The sequence below is a fragment of the Oncorhynchus mykiss genome, chromosome 24, assembly GCF_057628025.1.
Source record: "Oncorhynchus mykiss isolate SJ-2025 chromosome 24, ASM5762802v1, whole genome shotgun sequence".
NCBI classification, from domain to species: Eukaryota; Metazoa; Chordata; class Actinopteri; order Salmoniformes; family Salmonidae; genus Oncorhynchus; species Oncorhynchus mykiss.
Window position 1 is genome coordinate 8,874,045 of NC_143045.1, and position 27,298 is coordinate 8,901,342.

At 47.8% G+C, this 27,298-nt stretch overlaps 2 protein-coding genes across 5 annotated transcripts in view; one reads left to right on the forward strand and one right to left on the reverse strand.

Annotated features, from left to right (window-relative positions):
- The window catches only part of LOC110503311 (ankyrin repeat domain-containing protein 13B), a 36,755-nt gene extending 34,847 nt beyond the window's left edge, over positions 1-1,908 (reverse strand). Inside the window, exon 1 of the mRNA XM_090218224.1 lies at positions 652-1,908. Within this exon, the coding sequence (XP_090074350.1) occupies positions 652-759 (108 nt within the window). The 5' untranslated portion in view covers positions 760-1,908. The remainder of the gene's footprint in view (positions 1-651) is intronic.
- LOC110503662 (ARF GTPase-activating protein GIT1) lies at positions 1,784-27,298 on the forward strand. Of its 4 annotated transcripts, XM_036962091.2 has the most exons (21): positions 1,784-2,221; positions 5,322-5,455; positions 6,357-6,469; positions 7,054-7,159; positions 7,422-7,508; positions 8,487-8,617; positions 8,925-9,019; positions 9,430-9,472; positions 10,508-10,534; positions 11,746-11,794; positions 12,332-12,404; positions 14,886-14,983; positions 15,897-16,008; positions 16,576-16,703; positions 18,189-18,341; positions 20,859-21,164; positions 23,247-23,327; positions 23,665-23,741; positions 23,995-24,171; positions 24,269-24,332; positions 24,586-27,298. In XM_036962091.2, exons 1-21 carry the CDS (start codon positions 2,170-2,172, stop codon positions 24,799-24,801), a joined length of 2,322 nt encoding a protein of 773 aa, XP_036817986.2. In that variant the 5' UTR covers positions 1,784-2,169; the 3' UTR covers positions 24,802-27,298. The 4 variants fall into 4 exon arrangements, with proteins under 4 accessions (XP_036817986.2, XP_090074348.1, XP_036817987.2 ...); XM_090218222.1 differs by lacking the exon at positions 20,859-21,164; XM_036962092.2 differs by lacking the exon at positions 10,508-10,534.

The window sequence follows — 27,298 nt, forward strand, 5'->3', positions numbered from 1 at the left end:
GTAAACATGGCATAGTCACACATCCTCTTCTGACAGCCGAGTCAAGACTGGTATTATTTCCATCACTGTGCATGTGCATCAATTCGCCCACATTATATCTGCATTGTCTCCCACGGTTTCCTCCTCTTCGTTTAGGTGGTGGGGAGGTACAGTATTGGACACAACACGAAATAGTATTACTAGCAGCTTTACACACGCACAGCTATAGCTTGCGAAAATGTAACAAATAGCAAGGAAATGGTAATGAAATGGATTAGGCTAGAGAAGATGATTTCAAGAATGATACAATTTTGCAAGTTCATGATGTGGTCGCTAAATGCAATGACATCATTATATGGAATTGTAGCAAAGCCTAGACACATTTTCTGATTCCCACTGAACGACAACGATGGAAACACATTTCAAACAAGGTTTACGGTATTTCATGGCATGGGCTAATTTGCAATCTCGAGGTAAACTCGTGGCAGGTAACCTATTGAAACATATGTAACTTCCACCCCCTCTTACTGTTCAATTCATTCTACGAGCCCACGGTTCGTGAACTGTGGTCACACTAGATGGCACACCTAACCTAAACCTATCCAAATGATATTGGCACGGCCCACGCTTTTTTTTATCAGATAGACGAGGACGTGTGGTCCGAAGACTCACCTGCTCGTTCCCGGATAGCGCTTTCTCTAGTTGCCGATGTTTGTCGTGCCACACCATGTAGTGAATAGGATAACGACTCTTTTCCGGAGTTTTCTTAGCAGAAATCATCTTCGGTCATAGTTCGCCTTCTCTCCTCTGTTTTTTTTTGTTCCGTATAAACCTGTCTTAATACTTCGCTTTTGACTGACTATTAGCTCATATTCTCGCTCTGTCGTGACATGTCACTTTACAAGACATGCCTTCCGCATTACAATATGAAAGTATGAATACAATGTTTCAATGATTTCTCTTGCAGTCTGTTGGTTATGATAAAGACTAGTCAACAGCCCTAGATCTAAGAAGAATCTGCAAGAGAACCCTTACTTGATTTAATCTAGCCTACCTCTGTTCTCCATGCCCTGCCCCTCTCATACCTTTCTCTTCCTCCTTGAATAAACTAGCGAGGCAGACGCCCATCTATTCTCCGCTCCCTCCCATCACAGCGAATGGTGACTGTGAGATGCCCTCTGCACTGTTGCGAGACAGTGATGACAGCCCGCAATAAAATGTAAGCAGCCAATCAAATAGAAGGGATGCTGATGAGAGTGATGTATAAGGTGCACGCGAGTAGAGTGGCTAGTGTGGCTACATACTGTACGCCCCCTGCCAGTCATTATGAGTTAGTCATTCACTTTTCACTTGATGTGAATAAACGAAAGAATCAGCCTATATAGCTTAGCCTATAACATTATCACATACAAATAGCCCGAAGCCCTACACCCTTGATGCTGTCTATTGGCTCATTGGCTAGGCTATAGCACAGCAATGTTTTTGCAACATGAAGCTCTCTGAACATTTATTTTGGCTATTTGTAAACCTGCTTTTATCCCCATATTATTACAGATTAGTCAATGTCTAAAACATCAGAATTGCATTGCCAGCGACCAATATTTTCCTTCGACAACCTCGCCTGTAATATAAGCTAGCCTAAGCCACTATAAAGCTTTACAAAAGATAATCAAATAATTAATATCTAGAGACCTAGCTAAATGTGAACATTTATAGATGGAGGCCTACATGAATGGGTATTGATGAGATTCCAAGCTTTGAGCGAATACGAGATGATTTTAGAGCTATCTCTATTCCCATTGGCATTGGTGAGAGACAGAGAGAGAGAGAGAGTGGCGATGAGAGCAAGTGGTGGGAGAGCGAGTCGAGTGACAGGTAGGACGGAGCGCAGTTATCCTAGGTCTCGACATTGGCAATGCAGTGTGCGCTAGTGTCTTATATCCCTCTAGATATGAGCCAGCCAGTGATAACCATCCCACCGACGAGGACTGCGACTCACTGAATCCGGAGTTTAGGACTGAAACCGGTTAGGAAGAAAAGGGAAAGCTTCGGGAGAGCCAAAGACCACAACGCCGGCTTCCGGGGATTCAGGGCAGCATATAGAAACAGCATAAGGCGGTCTTCGGAAGGGGCGAGCATCCATTAGATATCATTTGGATATACAACCACTGCTGTAGTGGAACCCTAAACATGTCAAGAAAGGTCCACAGAACCGAAGTATGCGCCGACTGCAGTGCACCAGGTACGATGAAAACTGAAACAATGTGTTGTTTTAGTCTTTGATATGTGTGCTAGCTGGCGATATTTAGATGGGACGGCGGAGGCCTGTGCCCGCTGTCAAGTAGTACAATACAACGGCGCAGGTTCACAGGCAGTTAGTTAGTCAGGCCTTTAAACAGTGACATTTTCATTTTCAGTGCATGTGAATAAATGAAGTGACTAGAAAGTTACTTTGGTTTATTTGACAAGAACCATATTCTGTAGATGAATTTGAGTGTCGGATTTGTTTCGCCTACTTGACTAGCCAGCGCAGCTAGCCAAGCAACGTATAACGTTTGCTTTTATTTCTCGTGTTAACCGCCACATCTATCTGGTAGCTAACTACGTACCTAGTTTGCTAACAAATGAGAAAGGGTGTCAATCTTGTCTGGTCTAACTTGAATAGCTTGCTATCACTTCTGTCTGTAAAGTTGGCTCTGTAGCCTCACGGGCTAACTAGCTAGCTGGCTAGGTAGCTAGTTACATTTGAAGACGACAGGCTAGCTAGTTTGGCATGTCTTCCTCCAGAGTACTTTTATAAATGTGACCAATTTCACGTTGTAATTTGTGTAACGTTAGATAGCTAGCTAGTGTGCTAACGTTTAGAGTCTAGAAGATTAGCTGAACGTTGTTAGTTAGTTAGTTAGCTAGCAAGCTAGTTAAATTATCATAAAATAGTAGTTGAAGCTAGTTGGCTAGCTAGCTGCCTGCAACTAGCCAATGTTAGCAAGCAGTGCGGCGCAGAGTAGGGGCGTTGATAGTATAGGTTGTGAATAGTGATTGAGTGAGTGCCTGTAATCTGGACCCCTGACCTGTCTAGACTGCTAAATCTGTAGGCATAAAACATTTATTTTTTTTAGCTTAATCCTTCATGTCATTTTTTTTAGTAGTTACTCATAAAATCATGAATACATTCTCCAACTCTGTTTTTCTACAACATTATTGTGCACCCACAACTCTGATGTGATGCCAACCTTGGCATCCTGGCCCTCCCTGCCCACATAGCCTTGGCCTTGCACATTTAACCCCACCTGCCCCAATGTTTTGGGGAGGAGGAGAGTTTGGGATGGGGGTTGGTTGGAGTGGGGTGCATGGCAGCTGCTCTCTCCTTCACAGCTGCTCTCCCTTCAGGAATGTGTTTCTGCTATCCCAGCTGATTGATGACACTCCTGACCATCACTCCTCTGCAGTTACCTGCGTTAGCCTGGCTTGCTTGTATACCTACTCTGTGTGTGCACTGTGCCGTTTCTTTTTCTTACTTACAGTCTACTGTCAGCTTTCTGCTGCCTCGGCAGCCCGTCCCCTTCTGGGCAAAGGCAGCTCTAGCAGGCTGCTGATCCAAGCCACTAATGTGTGACTCCTTGTCACCCTCCACACTGAAATAGCTACTGGACTCATGAACAACCTCCATATTTTGGAAGAAGTCATATAGCAACTATAGGCTATTAAATGTTGTTACTGCCAGTATGCTCGTAAGGCCTATTTGTTTTTCTATCATAATATGGTTAGTTTTATGGGCAGCACAGCATGTGGTAGAATGCTAGACTGAAGAGAGGGCTATAGCCTTCAGTAGTGTTGACTGTAGATATAGTGGTACAAGAGACTAGAGTGGCCCCATATGCGCTGTGTCTGTGCATGCGTATGAAATCACATTAGGTGCTGCACACACTAAGTGGAAGTAAGTGTGGACATGGAGAGGAAGAGCAATGGGGTTGTTCTGTGAAGCATGAATTATGACGAGATTTAACTTTTAGTGTCAACGATTGGAATCTATACCAATGAAGAGTCCTGCTCCCCGCTCTTAACATTTGATTTTGCGCTCTGCTTTGTCCTGTTCTGCCATGGGTACAAACCCAACAATTGTATTTATTTATTTAACCCTTATTTTACGAGGTAAGTTGACTGAGAACACATTCTAATTTACAGTAATGACCTGGGGAATAGTTACAGAGGATGAATGAGCCAATTGTAAGCTGGGGATGATTAGGTGGCCATGATGGTATGAAGGCCAGATTGGGAATATAGCCAGGACACCAGGGTTAACACCCTCTACTCTTAAGATAAGTGCCATGGGATCTTTAGTGACCACAGAGAGTCAGGACACCTGTTTAACGTCCCATCCGAATGACAGCACCCTACACAGGGCAATGTCCCCAATCACTGCCCTGGGGTATTGAGATATTTTTTTTAGACCAGATGAAAGGGGACCTCCTACTGACCTTCCAACACCCCTTCCAGCAGCTTCTGGTCTCCCATCCAGGGACCAACCAGGATCAACCCTGCTTAGCTTTATAGAAGCAAGCCAGCAGTGGGATGTAGGGTGGTATGCTGTTGGCTAAAGAGTTACTCCTTTTCATAGATTATAATCTTTGAAAACAGTAGGCATGCTTTGTTGAGTATTGCCAATAGCTATTTGTTTCAGAATTGTCCCTCAAGAACAGATCTCTCTCTCTCTGCATGTATTCGCTCCTCCCCAGCCCAATCTGTAAACTCTTAGGCCTACCAATTGAGAATAAATGCTCCATCTAGTTCCTCGGATAAAATAGGCCCTTTGCATGTCGTACACAGTTAGCTTAGCCTAATTGTAGCAGGATCCTGAGGGTGTAGGCTAACCTTGCCCCGGCCAGACTTAATGACTAGACTGTGTGGCCCATGGTTCTGTCTGTGCCCACTGAACTCTGGACTTGTCTATTATGATGATCTCATTACCACCTAAAGGCACAGTTGGGTGGTACTGGAATTTTAAGGTCAGACTTGTATTTAGGCTATACAGTATGATGCTAATAATACGTGTTTTGTTGATTTGTATGGTCTCGAGAACTCCTCATTGTGAACTCCCACATGTCAGGCAAACTGTCAGTCTATTCATCACTCTCACATTAGGCTATTTGATTATTTTAAATGTGTGCAGTAAACAATAATGTCAAATATTAGGCCTAACTGTATCACCGGTAAGAAACGGTAAAACAAAGCTATAGGCCTAACGATGAACCTGAGATGAAATAGCCTAAGTTGTACACACCTGACCCCCACCCATACCCCTCTCTCACTTTATGTCTTTCTCTCTTTCTCTGTGTTTTCAGATCCGGGCTGGACCAGCATCAACAGGGGCGTTCTGATCTGTGACGAGTGCTGCTCGGTGCACCGTAGCCTGGGACGCCACATCTCCATCGTCAAGCACCTGCGGCACAGTGGCTGGCCCCCTGCACTGCTGCAGGTACCTGGGGGGACAAGATAGGGGGCTTGGCATTGGGGATCATTACTGATGGGTGTACAAGTAGCCCAGTATTTGGCAAGCAGCTAAATGACAAGTAACCCAATTCAACCAATGTATTAGGCCTTTACCTGTTTATTATAGATTTCTAACATGTAAATCCATACTGATAAAAAACAGTTTATAAACTATATATAAATTAGGGCCAGGGACCTCACAATACTATATTACAATATTTAGGTGCCAATATGATATGTATTGCGATTCTCCCGATTTCTATACGTATTGCGATTCGATTGCGAATTGATGTCCCAAACATATTGCTCACTATGTGTCTGCTGCAGAGAGACGAGTGAGCATGGAAATAAACGTGCTGTAAATATGTTGGCTCACTATTTAAAAAGATGATGGAGATCAAGCTATAGGATGAAAAATACAGGCGTTTTGGCACATTGCACAGCCGACAAACGCTAGCTAACGCTACCTAGAAAAAATATTAAATGCATTTTAAATAATGTTGCAATATTTAACTATCAACTGTTTTTTTCCTCCATCGCTAATATAAAGTAAATGTTACCTGGCTGCTGGACAGAAAATATTTGAGAATACATTTGTTAGGAACTGGATTTAAATGTATTATTTTTCTTTTTGTATTTTCACTTTATTCAGACAGGAAGGAAATTAGTGGGGAGGGAGATGCAGAGAGGGGCTCTGGGGTCGGGATTCACACCCACGCTTGGTGGTGTATAGGTGCTGCAGGCGGTGGCTTTACCCACTAGACCAGCCTCAGGCACTGGAAGAGGCTTTGATTTGCTCTACGAGGACATTCCACCCCAACATTAGATAATTTCATGTTAGGGCTGTGTTGTCGTGTGTCTCATTAGTGTGTGTGTGTGTGTTTTAGATGGTGCAGACCCTGGCCAGTAATGGGGCTAACTCGATTTGGGAGCACTCTCTGCTTGACCCAGCACAGGTGCAGAGCGGCCGCAGGAAACCCAACCCACAGGACAAAGTCCAGTAAGTTTATTTTTTATTTCACAACATATATTTTCACGACACGTCAGATGAGAACCAATTCTCATTTACAATGATGACCTGGGTGGGGACATTCCCCGCTGACGTATAGTCTCTGTTTGTGGAACTCACTCTCCCCCACCAAGATCTCAAGAGATTCTTTTCACTCGGTCAATTGTTATAGTCCGATCAGGCTAATAAGCTTATGTGTTAGATGCAGCTCAGCCTTTGCTCATTAACTAGTATCAGACTATTATGGGATCAGAGAGGATTTTCCCCTCAGCATCTCATGCTGCAATGATTCATACATACAGCTGATGAGGGCCTCCCGAGTAGCGCAGTGATCTAAGGCACTGCATCGCAGTGCTAGCTGTGCCATGAGAGATTCTGGGTTCGAGTCCAGCCTCTGTCGCAGCCGGCCACGACCGGGAGACCCATGGGGCGGTGCACAATTGGCCCAGCGTCGTCCGGGTTAGGGGACGGTTTGGCCGCCAGGGATGTCGTTGTCCCATCCCATCCCAATTGGATACCATGAAAAAGGGTAAAAAAATCCATACAGCTGATGTCTTACCTTATGTCTTACACAGCCCCACCAAGTCCGAGTTCATCCGCTCCAAGTACCAGATGCTATCCTTCGTCCACAAGTTGCCGTGCCGTGATGACGACGGTGTTACCACCAAGGATCTCAGTAAGGTGAGGCCCGCCCCCTCAGGTCAGGTGTCAGAGGTTGACGTCCTTCACAGGCTGGGCTCGTCCACTCAGGGCCATGGCTGGTGGGCCGGGGTGCCTCCCACTGAGGCCACACACACACACACAGAGCCTGCCTTTCTTCTTCTCTCCCCTGTAGGCAGGAAGGAAGCACCTTAATGACACCACAGGAATAACTAATGGAAGCCGCTGTGTGGAGCCACTAATGAGGGCATTCACAGGGTCTCTCGCTCTCTTTCTGTCTCAGCAACTGCACTCCAGTGTGAGGACGGGGAGTCTGGAGACATGTCTACGGCTGCTGTCCCTGGGAGCACAGGCCAACTTCTTCCACCCGGTGAGACCCACACCACCGCCACCCTGCCACCCCCGGTTACTGCAAATTACCCACTTTCTCACCACTCACCCTCCCATCCCCTGTTACTGCAAATGACTCACTTTCTCACCACTCACCCTCCCACCCCCTGTTATGACAAATTACTCACTTTCTCACCACTCACCCTGCTACCCCCTATTACTGCAAATTACTCACTTTCACACCACCCACCCTCCCACCCACTATTACTGCAAATTACCCGCTTTCTCACCACCCACCCTCCCACCCACTATTACTGCAAATTACCCGCTTTCTCACCACCCACCCTCCCACCCACTATTACTGCAAATTACCCGCTTTCTCACCACTCACCCTCCCACCCCCTGTTACTGCAAATTACCCACTTTCTCACCACTCACCCTCCCACCCCCTGTTACTGCAAATTACCCACTTTCTCACCACACTCACCCTCCCACACCCTGTTACTGCAAATTACCCACTTTCTCACCCTCCCTCCCCCCGTTACTGCAAATTATCCACTTTCTCACCACTCACCCTCCCACCCCTGTTACTGCAAATTACCCACTTTCTCACCACTCCCACACTCCCACACCCTGTTACTGCAAATTACCCACTTTCTCACCCTCCCACCCCTGTTACTGTAAATGACCCACTTTCTCACCACTCACCCTCCCTCCCCCGTTACTGCAAATTACCCACTTTCTCACCACTCACCCTCCCACCCCTGTTACTGCAAATTACCCACTTTCTCACCACTCACCCTCCCTCCCCCTGTTATGACAAATTACCCACTTTCTCACCACTCACCCTCCCACCCCTGTTACTGCAAATTACACACTTTCCCACCACACTCACAACTTCCCTATAGAGCATCGGTCCAATCGGTCTATGCCATGTCCATGCTCCCTAATTTGAAGTTATGATGTGTGTGTGTCTGTGTGTGTGTGTGTGTGTGTGTGTGCGCGGTTGTCCTCTCAGGAGAAGGGCACCACTCCACTCCATGTGGCAGCCAAGGCAGGCCAGGTTCTGCAGGCAGAGCTGCTGGTCGTGTACGGAGCCGACCCCGGAGCCCTGGACATCAACGGACGCACACCCATGGACTACGCCAGGTAGGCTACACCAGGGGTATATTCATTAGTGTACACTGTTCCAAAACATGTTCCAAAGGAAAACAAGGGTCTCTTATTGGACAAGTTCTGGTAGTTTCTTCCCGTTTTGCCCTGTTTGCTTTTGTTACTAGTGAATACACCCCTGGCTCACTCTTTTTAAACATAGTATTTATACACATACAGTTCTGTGTGTGACTCTGTCATAAGGTACTCAGTTTATTTGTTATATTTTTCTGCCTTATTGTGTCAGTAAGCTGTGTTATATAGGATCTGATCGTTGTACTGTGTGTGTGTGTGTGTGTGGCAGGCAAGCGGGCCAGGTGGAGCTGGCAGAGCGGCTGGTTGAGTGTCAGTACGAGCTCACAGACAGGCTGGCTTTCTACCTGTGTGGCCGACGCCCTGGTAGGTGACCTTTTTACCCCTGCCAAGGACCTTACAGAGGGCTCCGAGTTGAAGCGATAATCAGCAATCAAGTCATTGAGATCTCGCTTGGTGGGTGTATCCTTCAAACAGCTAGCATGACAGCAGTTTTGTTGTTCGCTAATGCCAGAGCTTGCTAACAAGAGCCCTCTCCCTAAATTTGCATAATATTGGGACATTTTCAATTCTGGTCACTAGTTCTCTCCTCGCCGACCGCTAAGTCGCTGTGTGTCTCTTTGTGTCTCCTTCCATTGAACATGACTGGTTGATAGTTCGCTGATTATCGCTCCAAGTATGGACCCACTGTTAGGCTTAACTAGTAGGGCGGTTTTTCACCCAATGACTGTTTTACACTATACAATGACTTCACTCCGTTGTACTCTATCCTGTAGATCACAAGAATGGGCATTATATCATTCCTCAGATGGCTGACAGGTAAGTGTCAAAGGCTTGTGTTCAGGGTCTGAATGGGTGGGAGGGTGTGGGGACTATATTTATAAATCTGCATGGTGGTTGATATTTATTATCAACTGGGTGGTTCGAGCCCTGAATGCTGATTGGCTGACACAAAATATTTATTTTTAATGCTGCAATTACACTGGTAACCAGTTTATAGTAGCAGTAAGGCAGTTCGGGGGGTGCCTGAAAAAAAACACCCCATGTATACTTAAGCAATAAGGCCAGGGGGGGTGGCATATGGCCAATATACCACGGCTAAGGGCTGTATTCAGGCACTTTGCGTTGCATCGTGCATAAGACCAGCCCTTAGCCGTGGTATATTGGCCATATGCCACACCCCCCCTGGCCTTATTGCTTAAGTATACATGGGGTGTTTTTTAGAGGCACAGATTAAGGCTAATCCTGGACTAAAACGTATTTTCAAATGAGATTCTCTATTGAGCATTTTTGTCTTTGACGTGACATGATATCCTGGCAATGCCTTTGATTTTTTGGACTCTACAATGAAATGTTATGAATACCATGTAATATTCTGGCATAAGTGAAGTGGCTAGGTGTATTGCAGTGTTTTGACCAGTAGGTTGTGCCCTGTCGTTAGTCAGTCTGTACTGCTAGATGGGAGAGGAAGGCCCCTGTTACACTGATGCAGACTGCATGTTTGTCTGCTGAGCTACAACAGACTTCTACAACACTGCTATTACTGTACTGTACTATACTCTGTACTATACTGTACTCTGTTTAGAACTAGTGGGCGGTATTCACAAAGCGTCTGAGTAGCTGATCTAGGATCAGTTTTACCTTTGATAATAATTCATCTGGTTATATAGACCGAGGGGGATCTGATCCTACATCAGCACTCCTACTCTGAGAGACTTTGTGAATATGGGCCCTGGTGTTGATATGGAGTGTATCCCCCCCCCCCCTCTCTCTCTCTTACTTTCCACCTGTCTCTTTCTTGTCTCGCTCACTCGTTTTCTGTTCTCTCCATCTTTGCTGCGCTTGTGGAGGCAGAGCTCGCCCTAAGTGCCCGACACAGAGGTATCTCTCTCTTTTCTCTTACTCACTCACTCACCCCCCCCCCCGTCTTTTATCCCGTGCGCTCATCATCTTCTCGCTGTTGTTAGGGAAGGAGGGAGGGATTCCTGTAATATTTTGTCTGCCTTTTAAAAAATATATATATATTAGCATTACTTTTATGATGTCTTGATTCAATAAACATTGACGAGAGCCCTTTTGCTTTTAAATGTTAGGTTGGCTACCGTATCTAGACCACCAGTACTCATTGTCGATCATACAAGTACAAGGCCTGTAGTTTTGAATGTTGCCAAACTGAAATGGAAGGGGCTACAGGTAACTGCCAAAAATAAAGGAAACACCACCGCCAAGTGTCTTCGTATGGCGTTGTGCCACCACAAGCCAGAACAGCTTCAATGCACCTTGGCTTGGTTCAGGGGTAGGCAACCCTGGTTCTGTTTTTCATTTACCTGACCTGGAAGACCAGGTGTGTTGAAATTTGGCAATCAACGAACTGATCTATTAGCTTAGTTGGTTAGGTGTGGTGTCTAGTTGGAACAAACTCCAGCAGTAACTGCGGATCTCCCGGGACAGGGTTGTCTACCCCCTGGCATAGATTCTACAAGTGTCTGCAACTCTATTGGAGGGATGCGACACCATTCTGCCCCAAGAAATTCCCCAAATGTTGGTGTTTTGTTGATGGAAAGGTGGAAAACGCGGTCTCGAGCGTCGCTTCAGAATCTACCATAAGTGTTCAAATGGGTTGAGATCTGGTGACAGGCGGCCATGGCATCTGGTTTACATCGTTTTCATGCTCATCTAACCATTCGGTGACCACACGTGCCCTGTGGGATGGGGGCATTGTCATCTTACGGGCGCATAGCCATGGTAGCCAAAATAATGGCCTGCCCAGCATTTTTATACATGACCCTCAGCATGATGGGATGTTAATTGCTTCATTAACTCAGGAATCACACTTTGCAATCCTAAGTGTTTCCATGATTTTGGCAGTTACCTGTATATGTCACCTGATTATCTGCCATGGCCCTCGCTCCATGACTGAACACCCCTCTTGTCTCACCCCTCCCACCCACCACCCTGAGAAAACCCCCAGTTCCATGTCCTCCACCTCACTTACCTTTCTGTCCTCCCTTTCTCTCCTCACCCCTCTCTCTCTCTGTTGGTGTCTGTGGTTGTTTCATTGTGGCATTTTGTCTGTCTGTGTCTCTGCGTAGCCTGGACCTCTCAGAACTGGCCAAGGCAGCTAAGAAGAAGCTCCAAGCGGTGAGTAGTGCTGGGTGGTCAAAGGGTAGGGGTCATGGGTTAGAGTTGAGGCTCTATCCATCTGGTAGACTTCCTGGCTTGTGTTCATTAGGACACGCAAGGGAAAAGATTTTGAAACGTTTTCAAAGGAAAACAAAAACGAGGTATCCTCCCTGTTTCTCTTCCCATTTGGTGCCTAATGCAAACGACCCAGAAAACGAGCTAATCTGATAATAAACTGAAGCAGTGGGCCATGTCTGTATCAGTGACTCTAATTGTCTATGACAGAGGACTATGACTTTCCCCATTTCCTGTGTATGGTATAATCAATTATCCTCTGGCCCAGGCAGTAAAAGGACAGAGCCTTTTAGTGTAGTGCTACTGTTTGTGTTGACAGTATTGCAATACCTGGTTGTCCTATTATTTTAACCGTGTGTGTGTGTGTGTTTTATATATATTTTTCCCTCGCTGGTATTTGCTGTTTTGGCGTGCATTGCTTATTTTTGTCTTGGTCTTGTGTACACTGTCTGTGTCCCGTACATTTCCTGTGTGTGACAGCTGAACAATCGATTGTTTGAGGAGCTGGCCATGGACGTGTATGACGAAGTGGACCGCAGGGAGAACGATGCAGGTGAGACACCCCCCTCCTCCTCTTCTTCTCCCTCTCCCGTGTAACCCATCCCCTGCTTCTCTCCCTCTCCTGTGTAACCCATCCCCTGCTTCTCTCCCTCTCCTGTGTAACCCATCCCCTGCTTCTCTCCCTCTCCTGTGTAACCCATCCCCTGCTTCTCCCTCTCCTGTGTAACCCATCCCCTGCTTCTCCCTCTCCTGTGTAACCCATCCCCTGCTTCTCTCCCTCTCCTGTGTAACCCATCCCCTGCTTTTCTCCCTCTCCTGTGTAACCCATCCCCTGCTTTTCTCCCTCTCCTGTGTAACCCATCCCCTGCTTCTCTCCCTCTCCTGTGTAACCCATCCCCTGCTTCTCTCCCTCTCCTGTGTAACCCATCCCCTGCTTTTCTCCCTCTCCTGTGTAACCCATCCCCTGCTTCTCTCCCTCTCCTGTGTAACCCATCCCCTGCTTCTCTCCCTCTCCTGTGTAACCCATCCCCTGCTTCTCTCCCTCTCCTGTGTAACCCATCCCCTGCTTCTCTCCCTCTCCTGTGTAACCCATCCCCTGCTTCTCTCCCTCTCCTGTGTAACCCATCCCCTGCTTCTCTCCCTCTCCTGTGTAACCCATCCCCTGCTTCTCTCCCTCTCCTGTGTAACCCATCCCCTGCTTCTCTCCCTCTCCTGTGTAACCCATCCCCTGCTTCTCCCTCTCCTGTGTAACCCATCTCCTGCTTCTCCCTCTCCTGTGTAACCCATCCCCTGCTTCTCTCCCTCTCCTGTGTAACCCATCCCCTGCTTCTCTCCCTCTCCTGTGTAACCCATCCCCTGCTTCTCCCTCTCCTGTGTAACCCATCCCCTGCTTCTCTCCCTCTCCTGTGTAACCCATCCCCTGCTTCTCCCTCTCCTGTGTAACCCATCCCCTGCTTCTCCCTCTCCTGTGTAACCCATCCCCTGCTTCTCCCTCTCCTGTGTAACCCATCCCCTGCTTCTCCCTCTCCTGTGTAACCCATCCCCTGCTTCTCCCTCTCCTGTGTAACCCATCCCCTGCTTCTCCCTCTCCTGTGTAACCCATCCCCTGCTTCTCCCTCTCATGTGTAACCCATCCCCTGCTTTTCCCTCTGCTGTGTAACCCATCCCCTGCTTCTCCCTCTCCTGTGTAACCCATCCCCTGCTTCTCTCCCTCTCCTGTGTAACCCATCTCCTGCTTCTCTCCCTCTCCTGTGTAACCCATCTCCTGCTTCTCTCCTCTCCTGTGTAACCCATCTCCTGCTTCTCTCCCTCTCCTGTGTAACCCATCCCCCGCTTCTCGCTCTCCTGTGTAACCCATCCCCTGCTTCTCTCCCTCTCCTGTGTAACCCATCCCCCGCTTCTCCCTCTCCTGTGTAACCCATCCCCTGCTTTTCCCTCTCCTGTGTAACCCATCCCCTGCTTTTCCCTCTCCTGTGTAACCCATCCCCTGCTTCTCCCTCTCCTGTGTAACCCATCCCCTGCTTCTCTCCCTCTCCTGTGTAACCCATCCCCTACTTCTCCCTCTCCTGTGTAACCCATCCCCTGCTTTTCCCTCTCCTGTGTAACCCATCCCCTGCTTTTCCCTCTCCTGTGTAACCCATCCCCTGCTTCTCCCTCTCCTGTGTAACCCATCCCCTGCTTCTCCCTCTCCTGTGTAACCCATCCCCTGCTTCTCCCTCTCCTGTGTAACCCATCCCCTGCTTCTCTCCCTCTCCTGTGTAACCCATCCCCTGCTTCTCATCCACCTCTCTCCATCCTGCTCCTCTTTCTGTCTTTGCCTTTTTGAGTCATGCAATCTGTTTGGGCCACTTTGGGGCCGCGTCCCAAATAGCATCCTATTCCCTATATAGTGCACTACTTTTCACCAAGCCCTGGTAAAAAAGTTGTGCACTATAAAGGGAATAGGGTGTTATGTGGGACGTAGCCCCTAGTGTAGGCTGTTCCCCCGGAGAAGGAGTCACTGTTTAGAAAGGAAACCTAAAAAAACGCATAAACAAAGTCTGTAAAAGGGCACTGGGTGAGGTCTAAGACGGGGGAGAGAGAGAGGCAATTTAGAGGGAAGGAGCAAGTGAGAAGGAGAGAGCGCGTTGGTGAGCAAAGTGCCTCAGGAATCCTGGAGTCTCTCTCTTTCACTCTCCTCCCTCCCTCGCTCTCTCTCGGAAGCAGGAGCAGTCGCAGACTGCGTTGTCTGACAGAGGCTCTCCGCAGGTAAGCAGGATGGGGTAGAGACCGAGAGCCGGACACGCTCAAGCACACACACATGCATGCACACACAGCTCTAGGTATAGCAGGACATTCTCGGAGGAGTGAAAGTGTGTAAGTCTGTAACTGTTCTGTGGTCTGTTCCTGTGGAACTGTGTGTATGTGTGGGCGGCAGGCAGGGTGTGTTGCTGTGCGTGTTCCAACTTCCAGCTGAAATGACCTTGTTTCTCTCTCACTCACACATCAGTGTATAATATCTCTCTCTTTCTGTCCTTCCTCCCCCTTTCCCCAGTGTGGCTGACGACTCAGAACCACAGTACTCTGGTGACGGAGCGCAGCGCGGTGCCCTTCCTGCCTGTCAACCCCGAATACTCAGCCACACGCAACCAGGTAACCACTACTACTATCAGACACACACACGCGCGAAAACAACGTTTGATGACTGCCAGCAAATGCTTGAATATCTTGGTATGTATCCTTCTCCAACCGCTGCGTAGGCTTAGTGATGACAGCAGGCTGAAGACGATGCTAGTCACAGTGACACAGGCAGGCAGTAGAAGGGACTATGGAGAAATCCTCCGAGAGCACGACAGATTTTAAAACGGGAACGAGAGAGAGAGAGAGAGAGTGATCACATTCTATTAATAGTTTTGTGGCTGCACCGGGATGTCTGAGCTTCTGCACTGGCCAGTGGGATATAGAGACGGCGAGAGAGACATTTTCCAGCTGTGGGGGAGGGTTAGGGGAAACGAAAGGGGCTGTGTGTGATCGTGGGTCCTCCCTCAGTTGGCTAGCTCGTTAGTGTAAACATAGGCCTTAACACATCAGCACCCTCACCACAGTGAGATCCGCAGCTAGGATTGGATTGAATAGGGTTGGAGCCATCTGACTGGTCAGCGGTAGTGTTTATGTTTCATGCAAGAGAGACTGAGGGAGAAAATACACACACACACACGACAGTGTGCTCACGGTCGGACCGTGTTTAGAATTGAAACCACATGGATACGAAGCCTGCATTTTTGTCCCCTTATGCAAACACAAACGTGAATTGCTAGGTGCAATGTTTAGTGTGTGTGTGTGTTACTATGATCAACTGTAGCCCCTATGACTGTGATTTTCCACCCCACATGACCAGTGACCACAGCAATACCAGAGACTGTGGCTTCAATTAGTCTTTTCTTTAATAATACACCAAAAAATGTCTGAATACAATTTTCTCCTGTAAACCTACGTCTCTGCGTCGGAGGGTTTTTGAGTACTCAAGAATGAATGCGTGTGTCCCCTGCCTATTTTTCTCTTTCAGGGTAGACAGAAGTTGGCCCGTTTCAACGCTCGTGAGTTCGCAACGCTCATCATCGACATCCTGAGTGACGCCAAGAGGAGGCAACAGGGGAAAGGCCTGAGCAGCCCTACCGGTGAGAGAGTGAGAGGTGTGGAGGAGGAGGAGAGGACCGAGTAGGGGAGGGGAGAGGTGTGGAGGAGGAGGAGAGGACCGAGGAGGGGAGAGGTGTGGAGGAGGAGGAGAGGACTGAGGAGGGGAGGGGAGCAGAGGGGAGAGGAGAAGGCAGGGACTGAGGCCAGTTCAAACAAGGTCTTTTATGAATTAAGTATGCTCTGGAATTTAAGCTGTTTTGACACACTGCAGTCAATCCATCCATTGCGATGTATGAGTGAAAAGGAGAAGTTACTGAGATGTAGTTTAAATGTCGGGGTTGCCTGGTTGTGTTATGGTTAAGTCGTCACTAGTTAAATTGAGCTGTAGTTTTTCCAGATTTTTTTTCTTCTGTGTCTAAATCTCAAAACGTCTTTCTGCACTTCCTCACATCCTGTCTCCTCGCATCCTTCTCAACCGTATTCAAGGAAAAGGTCCAAGTTCCCTCCCCTCTGACTTTCTTCTCCAATGCATTTTCAGAAGGAATCGAGGAAAGACGAATTGAGATTGAGCCAGGACCTATGTTGTTGCTCTGATCCATCCCTTTTAGACTCTAGTCTGGACCTGGGGGCCGACGACGACCAGCATGACTACGACAGCGTAGCGTCAGATGAGGACACGGACAGCGAGCTGACCACTCAGAACAACAACAACACGCAGCGCAACAACCGGGCCAAGGTGAGGAGAGAAGGGCACAGAAGGACTGCAGGGTTGTGTTCATTAAGCATCAAACGGAAGCAAAGAGGTCCAAATGAGGAGGGACCTACCTGAATTTGTCCAATGGGAAACATTTTGCACCGGTTTGCATTAATGAATACACTGTGTTCACTAGGCACCAAGCAGCCTGAAGCATAGTGAAAGGGGGAGGTATTATTCGGAACTGACATAATAGGAAGCTCTTGTTTTCTTTTTCCATTGCAAACCGTTGTGCTATGTCTTTCTCTGCAGGCCAACATTAGAGTACCAGAGAACAGCCAAAGTATTCCCCTTAAACCCAGTAAATAGATGGATAAAATGTGTACTGAGAGAAATGGAGGTGGAGCAAAGTGACCAGGAAGTGGTCCTATGCTCCCAGCCCTGCTTTGAGTTAAGCGTATCAAGCGTCTCAAAATAGGAGTGCTCATCTAGGATCAGGTCCCCCCCCCTGTCCATGTAGTCATATTCATTGTGATCTAAAAAGGCAAAACTGATCGTAAATCAGCACATAGTTCTTCTTTGCTTCTTCTAGTGATTGCAGTGTTATCCCCAGCAGCCAGCAGTATCTTCCTCCCCGCCTGTCCCAGCATGCCTTGCGGGAGTGGCAGTGCTGCTGCTGCTGCTGCCACATACTTCCACAGTGACATCACAGCTATTCTGGGTCTTCAATCAGAGGAGCATTGTTCTTCAAGCAGGGGAGGAGAGGGAGAGGGGGCGGGTGAGAGAGGGAGGGAAGAAGGGGTGGGTAAGAGGAGAGGAGAGGAGGGGGGCGGGTGAGATGAGGGGAGAGGGGGCTAATGGGAGAGGAGAGGGTGGGTGAGAGGAGAGGGGGCGGGTGAGTGGAGGGGAGAGAGGGGGGGTGGGTAAGAGGAGGAGTGGAGGGGAGAGAGAGGGGGTGGGTAAGAGGAGAGGAGAGGAGGGGAGGGGGGTGGGTGAGAGGAGAGGAGGGGAGGGGGGTGGGTGGGTGAGAGGAGGGGAGGGGAGGGGAGAGGAGAGGGGGCGGGTGAGAGGTGGAGAGGGGGCGGGTGAGAGGTGGAGAGGGGGCGGGTGAGAGGTGGAGAGGGGGTGGGTGAGAGGGGGGTGGAAACCCTGTTAAAACACGCTCCCACAGCCACAGGACGTGGTGGAAAAGCTGCTGTAAAATGAGAATTTCATGTTCACTGTGTGAAGAAGCTCTGTTCTGGTGTCATACAGACAGAAGCTCTGTGCTTCTCAGATATGGCTGAGCTGTGAATGGTGAAGGCTGTTCAAAGTCATTTCCAGTTAAGAGATTTCTCAAATATGGTTTCAATGTTGATTGTGAAAAGTTATTTTAAGCTGTGCTCAAACTTCTCCATTTACTGCTAAGAGTGATGATGAAACCGAGTCCCGCTTATTGCTCAGACAATATCCCACATAAATGACTCCCACATGTGTTTGTGTATTTTAGATAGTTTTATTTCTATGTTGTGTGTGTGTCCCCCTCAGAGCATGGACTCGTCAGACCTGTCAGACGGGCCCATCACTCTGCAGGAGTACCTGGAGGTTAAGAAGGCCCTGGCCTCCTCCGAGGCTAAAGTCCAGCAGCTGATGAAGGTCAACAACAACCTGAGTGAAGAGCTGCGCCGGCTGCAGAAAGAGGTAAGGAGAGGGAGGATAAAAAAATGTGAGGGAGGGACGATGGCAGGGAGAGGAGGGGAGGTATGGACGGGAGGAATGGATAGAGTGGTGGATGGATGGAGGGAGTGTAGAGGGGGAGGGTGGAGGGCAGGGTGCACGACAGAAAGATGGGAGGAATTTTTCAATTATATTGTTAGTTAATGGAAGACGTACCCTTTCTGCCTCAGTATGTTAGTGTGTTGTCACTATCAGTGTTGATCTAGTCTGTTCCCAGAGCTGTCCTTATACTCTAGTAAGCAAATTGTGCAGCTCAGAACAGTATCTGTTAGTTTTGGTGTAAGCACTGCAGTTTGTTCTTCAGTGTGTCAAAGTATCAGGTTTCGTTCCCATCTGTTGTTACGCCATATTTAGTCACTTTGTTTCTGTTCCGTCTCTCCATGGTGGTATTGTTGTTTTGTTCTCATGAATGCCCGAGCTGTTGTCCCATGTCTGTCCCATCACTCATGTCTAACGCCAGGAGAAATACCAGCCCCTAGGCACATACACGTCAGCCCCTGCACACACACGTCAGCCCCTGCACACACACCTGGGGAAATGCACAGCAGTTCTCTTCCAGTGTTGATAGGTTGACAGGTACATACAGATAAAACAATAACACAGTGTCAGTGAGAGTAGCCCCCCCCCGTACCCCTCAATAAACCATGCATGTGTAGTTCCATTATTTTCCAAGATACTAAAGATCCACCCCCAGTACTGCCAATATGTATATTTATTGGTTAAGATACAGTGCATTCGGAAAGTATTCAGACCCCTTCACTTTTTCCACATTTTGTTACGTTACAGCCTTATTCTAAAATGGATTGAATAGTTTTTCCCCTTAATCTATCTACACACAATACCCCATAATAACAAAGCAAACAGGTTTTTAGATTTTTTTGCAAATGTATATATAAAAAAAAAAATCACATTTACATAAGTATTCAGACCATTTACTCAGTACTTTGTTGAAGCACCTTTGGCAGCGATTACAGCCTTGAGTCTTCTTGGATATGACACTATAAGCTTTGCACACCTGTATTTGGAGAGTTTCTCCCATTCTTCTCAAGCTCTGTCAGGTTGAATGGGGAGCGTCGCTGCACAGCGATTTTCAGGTCTCCAGTGATATTTGATCGGATTCCGGACATTCAGAGACTTGTCCCGAAGCCACTCCTGTGTGCTTAGGGTCGTTGGCCTGTTGGAATGTGAACCTTGGCCCCAGTCTGAGATCCTGAGCGCTCTGGAGCAGGTGTTCATCAAGGATCTATCTGTACTTTGCTCTGTTCATCTTGCCCTTGATCCTGACTAGTCGCCCTGCTGCTGAATAACATCCCCACAGCGTTATGATGCTGACCCCACTATTCTTCACCGTAGGGATGGTGCCAGGTTCCATCCAGATGTGACGCTTGGCATTCGGGCCAAAGAGCTCAATCTTGGTTTCATCAGACCAGATAATCTTGTTTCTCATGGTCAGAGTCCTTTAGGTTCCTTTTTGGAAAACTCCATGCGGGTTGTCATGTGCCTTTTACTGAGGAGTGGCTTCGGTCTGCCCACTCTACCAGAAAGGCCTGATTGGTGGAGTGCTGCAGAGATGGGAGAACCTTCCAGAAGGACAACCATCTCCACAGAGGAACTCTGGAGCTCTGTCAGAGTGACCATCGGGTTTTTGTTCACCTCCCTGACCAAGGCCCTTCTTCCCCAATTGCTCAGTTTGACCGGGCGGCCAGCTCTAGGAAGAATCTTGGTGCTTCCAAATGTCTTCCATTTAAGAATGATGGAGGTCACTTGGTTCTTGGGGACCTTCAATGCTGCAGGAATTTTTTGGTCCCTTCCCCAGATCTGTGCCTCGACACAATCGTGTCTCGGAGCTCTACGGACAATACCTTCGACCCCATGGCCTGGTTTTTGCTCTGACATGCACTGTCAACTGTGGGACCTTTCCAAATCAAGTCCAATCAATTAAATTTACCACAGGTGGACTCCAATCAAATTGTAGAAACATCTCAAGGATGATCAATGGAAACAGGATGCACCTGAGCTCAATTTCGAGTCTCATAGCAAAGGGTCTGAATACTTATTTATATAAGGTATTTCAGTTTTTTATTTGTAATACATTTGCAAAAATTCTAAAAACCGTTTTTTGCATTGTCATTATGGGGTATTCTATGTAGATTGATTGATGGATTTTTAATCTATTTTATAATAAGGCTGTAACTTAATAATGTGGAAAAAGAGAAGTGGTCTGAATACATTTGGAATGCACTGTAGTTATACCCATCCACAGACTAGCCAGTTTACCCCTTATATCCACCCATCAGTATGGACTATAGATGGCCTATAGACTCCCTTGATCCCCATTTATAATCTTACCTCCATCCATATCTAGTATTTGGTTAGCTAAATGAAGCTCCCTGTACAGTACCTGTGTATGTGGATGCTTGTCCATGTGACCTTTGACACATTAAGGTGACCCTCCTCCCCCGTCCCCACCTCTCCCCGTAGATCTCGCGGATGCAGACGGAGAACAGTGCGTTGCGGGGCGGCCAGGTCGTCGGAGGAGGGGGAGCTGGCGGTTTGGGAGGCGGGGGAGTAGGCAGCCCGGCACATTGGCATGGGGGGGTGAGAGGCGGCGGAGGGGGAGGTAGGGGAGGGGACCACTCCAGCCTAGCCATGTCCTCGGCGCCCGCCCACCGGAGGGACAGACAGGCTTTCTCTATGTACGAGCCGGGGCCCGCCACCCCCAAGCCCCACTCCCACTCCCCGGGCCTGGACTCCCTGACGGGCCGCCTGCAGCCTCTGCACCCCAGTGTAAGTGTGAGCAACGCGCTACGGCCCGCAGGTGGCCGTAGTCATGGTGATATACACCACCTGCCGTCTCTGTCGCTACTGCTGCCTACCTTCTCTCCTGCTGTCTGGCATGCACACACCGCTTACCAGTGGAGTGCGCCTCTACTTTAACCCCTAACCTTTGACCCCCAGCCTCTACCGCAAAGCTTTCTGGTCCAGATGCTGCACGCACGCACCTGCCCCAAATACACACAAATACAGAGACTTTGACACTATGACAAATCACTCTTCTCCTCCACTCACTTTACCTCTCAGATTGAGGTTTCTTTTGAGTGTAGAATGTCATCATTCTAGCAGGTATCTTTCCCACCATTGAGTGTCTATCATAGCTTTCCCATTCCCTATCTCTAGTGTGAGTAGCTCAAACACGAGGAGTGTCAGTGGTTTGTCCTGCATCGTTAGCCAATAGCCATACGCTCTTCTCAATGGATCCATCAAGGCACTGTGTCAGTCACTGACCCACTCGGTCACAGTGGAGCCTAGGGCAGGCTGACTTACACGAGTGTGGGTCAACTGCTGGGTGTGTTGACAAACAGTGGCAATTCAACATGTGGAAATGATCAGAAAATGACGGCCGATGATCTGTGGTCCGAGGCGCTCTAAGCTAATGCACTACCTACACACACACACACACCCCTGCTTCCAGACACTTCGACTGGTGTGGGACTTGAATAGGAAGCCAGGAGGTAAAGTCAGTCTATCTGTCCTGACTCCTGTCTCTGTCTATCTGTTGCTCGTATTCTGGGCACTTCCATCTGTCTATCCTGTCTGTCTTTTGTTGTGCTCATTGTTGCCTTCAACCTTTACATTCCATTATTCATGCGGGTGATGCAAAATCCCAATTCAGTTTGGTTTATCTGTGCATTTTTCCGTGTTCCTTTTTCGTTTGTATTTTGTAGGGCATTACAGCGTAGCAATTAGCAAATGCACAATTTCTTATTGTGTAGTTTGAAAGACATTTATTTTTATTTTGTATATAGGATTTAGAGTTCTATATGCTAGGATATATCTAGATAAGTTGTTTTTTTCCATTTTATGTCTTGTTGCTCATACTGTATTTATAAGTAATTTTAAAATGGCTATACTGTATATCATTTTAATATAAAAGTAGTTTTTTTAAATCGATGTACCAATCCCAGATTGCCCCTTTTTAAAGTTGTACAGTTTGGACCCCATCATAGATATTGGACCACACGTTGGTAAAACCCAGTGCTCTTTTGAAAAGCACCGATGACGATGACTTATTTGTGTATCATATGCCAGCATACAAGTATTCACAGATGTTCAGTCTACATCAAGTTAGCTCTCCGCTAGGGAACAGTGAGTGCAAGAGTGGCCTACTGGACATACTGCCTGGGATAACTCACAGCATAGCCCCTTATGTCAGCCAGCTGTATCTAAAGAAGTGTCTATAATCGTGCTGACTGTCTGGGCCTGCATAAAGTGTCTCGAGGGGAGGGCTGATCCAAGATCAGGGACCCCCCCCCCCCCCCTTATTTCTTAGAATTTTAAAAGCCTAAACGGATCCTAGATCAGCACTTCTACCCAGAGATTTGAGGCAAGCTAATGACGTGATTTGAGGCAAGCTAATGAAAGTTAACTGGCTCCTCTGTCTTCTCCTGTGTATGTCAGACAGTATGTTTGTGTGTCTGGTAATGTTAATGATCTGCTCCGTGTGTGAGCTGTTCTGGGATAGTGACTCACTAACTACTTGGCAGGACCTAGCTCAAGACTCAGACATTTCCTTTTGAATTCCAGTCAACTTGGGCCTACACATTTTCAGTACAAACCTATCCTGGGGAAAGTTGCTCGGCAGTTTGGTTGTTGAATTTCAAAAATCGAATTTGACCTCGACGTATTATAGGCTACTGTCTCCCCGGACAAAGCTGAGCTGACTCTGCTCAAGCATGTATAGCGCATCCCAGTGTCTGATTGGACTCTTCCTACTAAAACTCAAAAATTCTGTCAGGCAGTGTTCCTTCTGCGGTTCCTCTGTTGCTTTTCGTTCTCTTGAGTTCCTGTCCCGTTCTGTCTATCCTTCAGGTGAGGAAGGGGGGTCCTGGTGGTCCGACACCCTATGGAGGACAGCACCTCTCTAGCTCCATGGAGATGGGGAGATACATGGTAAGACTGGCTGGCTGGCTGTTGCCCTCCCTTACAGTTGGTCGGCTCATCTGTGACTTCCAGTGTTATTAGACTACTTCGCGGCCAACCCCAGACCGTGACGGCTGAAACCTTCAGTGGCGTCTTATGAAAGCTGATACTGACTGACACTGTTTTATAGACCAATATGAGCTGATGCATTGCTGAGGATTATATATTGCGGCTTAGTGTAAATGTTTGTGTGAATGGCTTGCTTTTGATTGGTTAATAAAGGCCTTGCCATACTCTCACTGATGTCTGCCTTTGGAATCACTACTGCTACCTTTTGATGCTGATAAGGTGTTCTGTTTGTCCACAGGTCCCAAAAGGAGAGAAGCACGGCAGTGGCACTGATAGTGACTATGACAACACTCAGCTGTATGAGCTGTCGCTAAGGTAAGGCTGGGGGGGAGATATCTGGAGCAGGTGGCTGGGCAGTGAACGAGTCATTCTGGGGTCTCCACCAACACGTAGCAGGGGCAGACAAGCCCGGCTCTAGGGTCTACCTAGACATCTAGCAGACTGGCGGACTGTTTGTCTTTGTCAAGGACATATTTACTGTGGGGGATTACTTCAGAGATGCTAACCTCTTTGCTCAATGTGGGAATTGCAGGCTAATGAGAGTGTACTGATTGAATGTGTCCTACAGTAGGGGGCGCAGCAGTGAAGAGGAGAGCCGGGGAGAGTCGGAGGAGTGGGGTGGGGGCGAGGGGGGTGAGCCGGATCCTACCCTGCCCTGCACCGAAGACGTCATCCTCAAGACGGAGCAGGTGACCAAAAACATCCAGGAGCTTCTGAGGGCCGCACAGGAGTTCAAACACGACAGGTATGTCCCCGACTACAAGACTCACTCCATGACACAGTCAGACTGAGGCTTACGTTGTATCTACGGGGGTAACAAGAGGTTGTCTTATGTTCCCTAGTTTCGTTCCATGCTCTGAGAAAATCCACTCTGCTGTCACTGAAATGGCCTCTCTCTTTCCCAAGGTAAGGTTTTGCTCTAGCTCTCCCTCTTTCTAGAATTTCCTTAAGGATTTTGTTTTGTGTGAAACTGCCACCAACAGTGATTATTATTACCAAAGAGGTTGCTTCAAACAACAAACATGTTATTTTATTTTTGGCTGCCTGATAGAACAGCAGAATATATACTGCACATTTCTTGGGACCAAATACAGATTCTAGCTGTAGGCAGTAAGTGTTGTCTCCTCTGTGTCTAACTGTTCTCTCCGTCTCCCCTCAGCGGCCCGCCCTAGACGCCGTGCACTGCTCCCTGCGCCTCCTGGCGTCCAGCGCCTCCCGCCTCCAGGTGGAGTGTCGCAAGGCGGCACCCCCGGACCCCTCAGCGCCCGCCGTCGACTACCAGCTGCTCACCCAGCAGGTCATCCAGTGCGCCTATGACATCGCCAAGGCCGCCAAGCAGCTGGTCACCATCACCACCCGCGAGAAGAAACAATGACGAGGGTCGAGAGGGGACGGACGAGTGGCGAGGGGAGCTGCAAGACTGACAGAGGGAGGGGAGAGAGCCTCGATTTCCAAGCTTCCTAGTCGAGTGATGAATGACACTTGGAAGGTTGGCATCTCGAGGGAGAGGGAAATGCCAGCAAAGGGGAGAAGATATATTGGCTGCAGACTGAAAAGAAGATCTGAGGATGAATAAATAGAAAATGAGGAGTCGAAGGTAGGGAATGAAGAGCGGGAGAAGACCAGGTGGTAATATTATATGACAATATAACAAAGCTGAGAATCCACTGCTGCCCTTGATACTATACCTGAGTGGACTGAGTGCAGCTCTATGGGGGAGGGGACTCTAAGGAGGAGGAGGAGTGTGGACCATTGAGAGTGTAATTGCATGCGGGAGATGGGCACAGCGGCTCAGCTCTCATCATCTCACTATGATCTCAGTCTATCGTTCCTTTGGAGGGGGGGGGGGGGGGTCCTTTTACTTCAACACCCCTCTCTGTGCAGCGCCTCAAACTCTGATGAGACCGAGGCAGGCTGGGCCCGGAGCTGGGGCCAGTCAGTGTGGCCTACAAGGGGGCCAGGCCTTGGAAGAGATCCACCCTGCTCTACCCCTCTGTCTCTCAGACAACGCCTCCACTATAGTCCCAGGCTCTGCTAAGGAGGGCCATTGCTACTCCCTCAGACCCCCGGTACACTACAGCATGTCTTGGCATGGTGGACAAACGGCTAGGGGATTTTTTATTTTTTTTGCCAATCCGTTGGCCTGTACCTCTGGGACAAGAATTACTGACTTAAGAAAAAAAACTTACACTGGAATTATTGTGATTTATTATTATGCCCATTGTTTTGTATTTTTACTGTCATGAGTTACATTATCATGTATGTTTACGTTGACGTAGTCTCATGTATGATGGTTCCTGTTTAGGGACCAGGAAGAGCTGTGACAATACTCGCTCGCCCTTCTGTCTGACTGGGTCTTGACACGTGCGCACACACACACACACACAAACACAACTTGTGAAATGGTCCTGGAGCAGTCCAATTCCTCCCAGGTGACGTTTCACTTTTTCCTTCCTATAGATGATTTTTTTCCCCCTACCTGTCATGTTCTAATATGTCAGTAGCCAAGGGGTTGAACAGATGCCAAAGGGGTAGGGAAGGGGTCTAACATGCGATAGGTAGAAAATTCCCTGGAAGCGGCATGACGATATTATATATTATGCAGCCATTGGCTGTTTCAGTCACTAGGCAAAGCTTATCATCTCAATCGCACTACAGTGGGATGCATACGAAGCTCGCTCTTCAACATATGCCAACTCGAGGCAGACTAGCTAGATGGGGAACAAATGTTTTGTCAAAATGACAAACTGCACCTGCTGTAGGTTTGTGGGGGCACTGGGGAAGCTGCCCTGTTTTTATACTTTACAAAAACAAGTGAACGGTCACACTTCGCTTGGTGACACACACACTCCACGTGTTTAGTTTGATTTCTTAGCTTCAAGGACTTTAGTGATCGTTTTGTCGGATGGATCTGGGTCATGTTAATTATGAACTAAACGGTTGAAAACGGACTGAAACAGGGAGACTACTTGGACCCCCGCCACACACACACAAGGCTTGTGTGATCCTAGACACCTGAAAGAGCTTCCATGTCACCTTGACTCATGTTCTCTGAGCCACGGGGTCCCGTCGATTCACTAATCCGCCTGACTGCTCTCGTGCTCACTACATTTAGTGAACCTGTAGGGGACGAGATCTTTTCTGTTCCCCGTCAAATCATGTCCAAAATATTGTCAAATGTAACGTTCCAATCATGATGATTGCCTCTGCACATCTCCTGCTAGTCTGGCTTAATACTTAGTGATGTTGTAGCTGTTTGGGTTCCCTGAGTTGATTATCTATCTCCATCTCACACACTGGGACAGTATCAAATACTTTCTTCCCCATTACAATGTCCTCTGTTACCTCTCAGACAACCTGTTGTAGAATAGAGGCCTATATATCAACATATTTTCATGCTATTTTTTTATTAAGCTACATGTTCGTATTGTGTTTGGGAGATCTGATCTATTGATGCTTGTTGTGGTGGGTTCCAGGCCTGAGGGGTAAGTGAATAGGGTCTGAAGTCTGCCACTGGTTAACACTAAACTCATCTCAAGTCTGAGGGGAAAGGGCTATTGCACAATGCTACGCCTTCCCTCTTCTTCTTAGTGGGCATGTTGGAAATGTCAGTCTGCCTCCATGTTGTGCACATGTTCACATGTGCATCCCGAACACACACACACACTCTCGTCATCATGTTGTTCAGACAGTGGCACTGCTCTGTGCCCAGTACTGTTTTCTGTGTATCACAAACCTGGGAGATCAGTGATGGGAGAATATATTTTAACAGAAGTAAAAACTGTAAAAAGTAGAACATTGAAAAAAGGTCAATTGTAATGGAAACTCATAAGCTGTACATTTCTAATAAAATAAAAAAAAACTAAAACAAA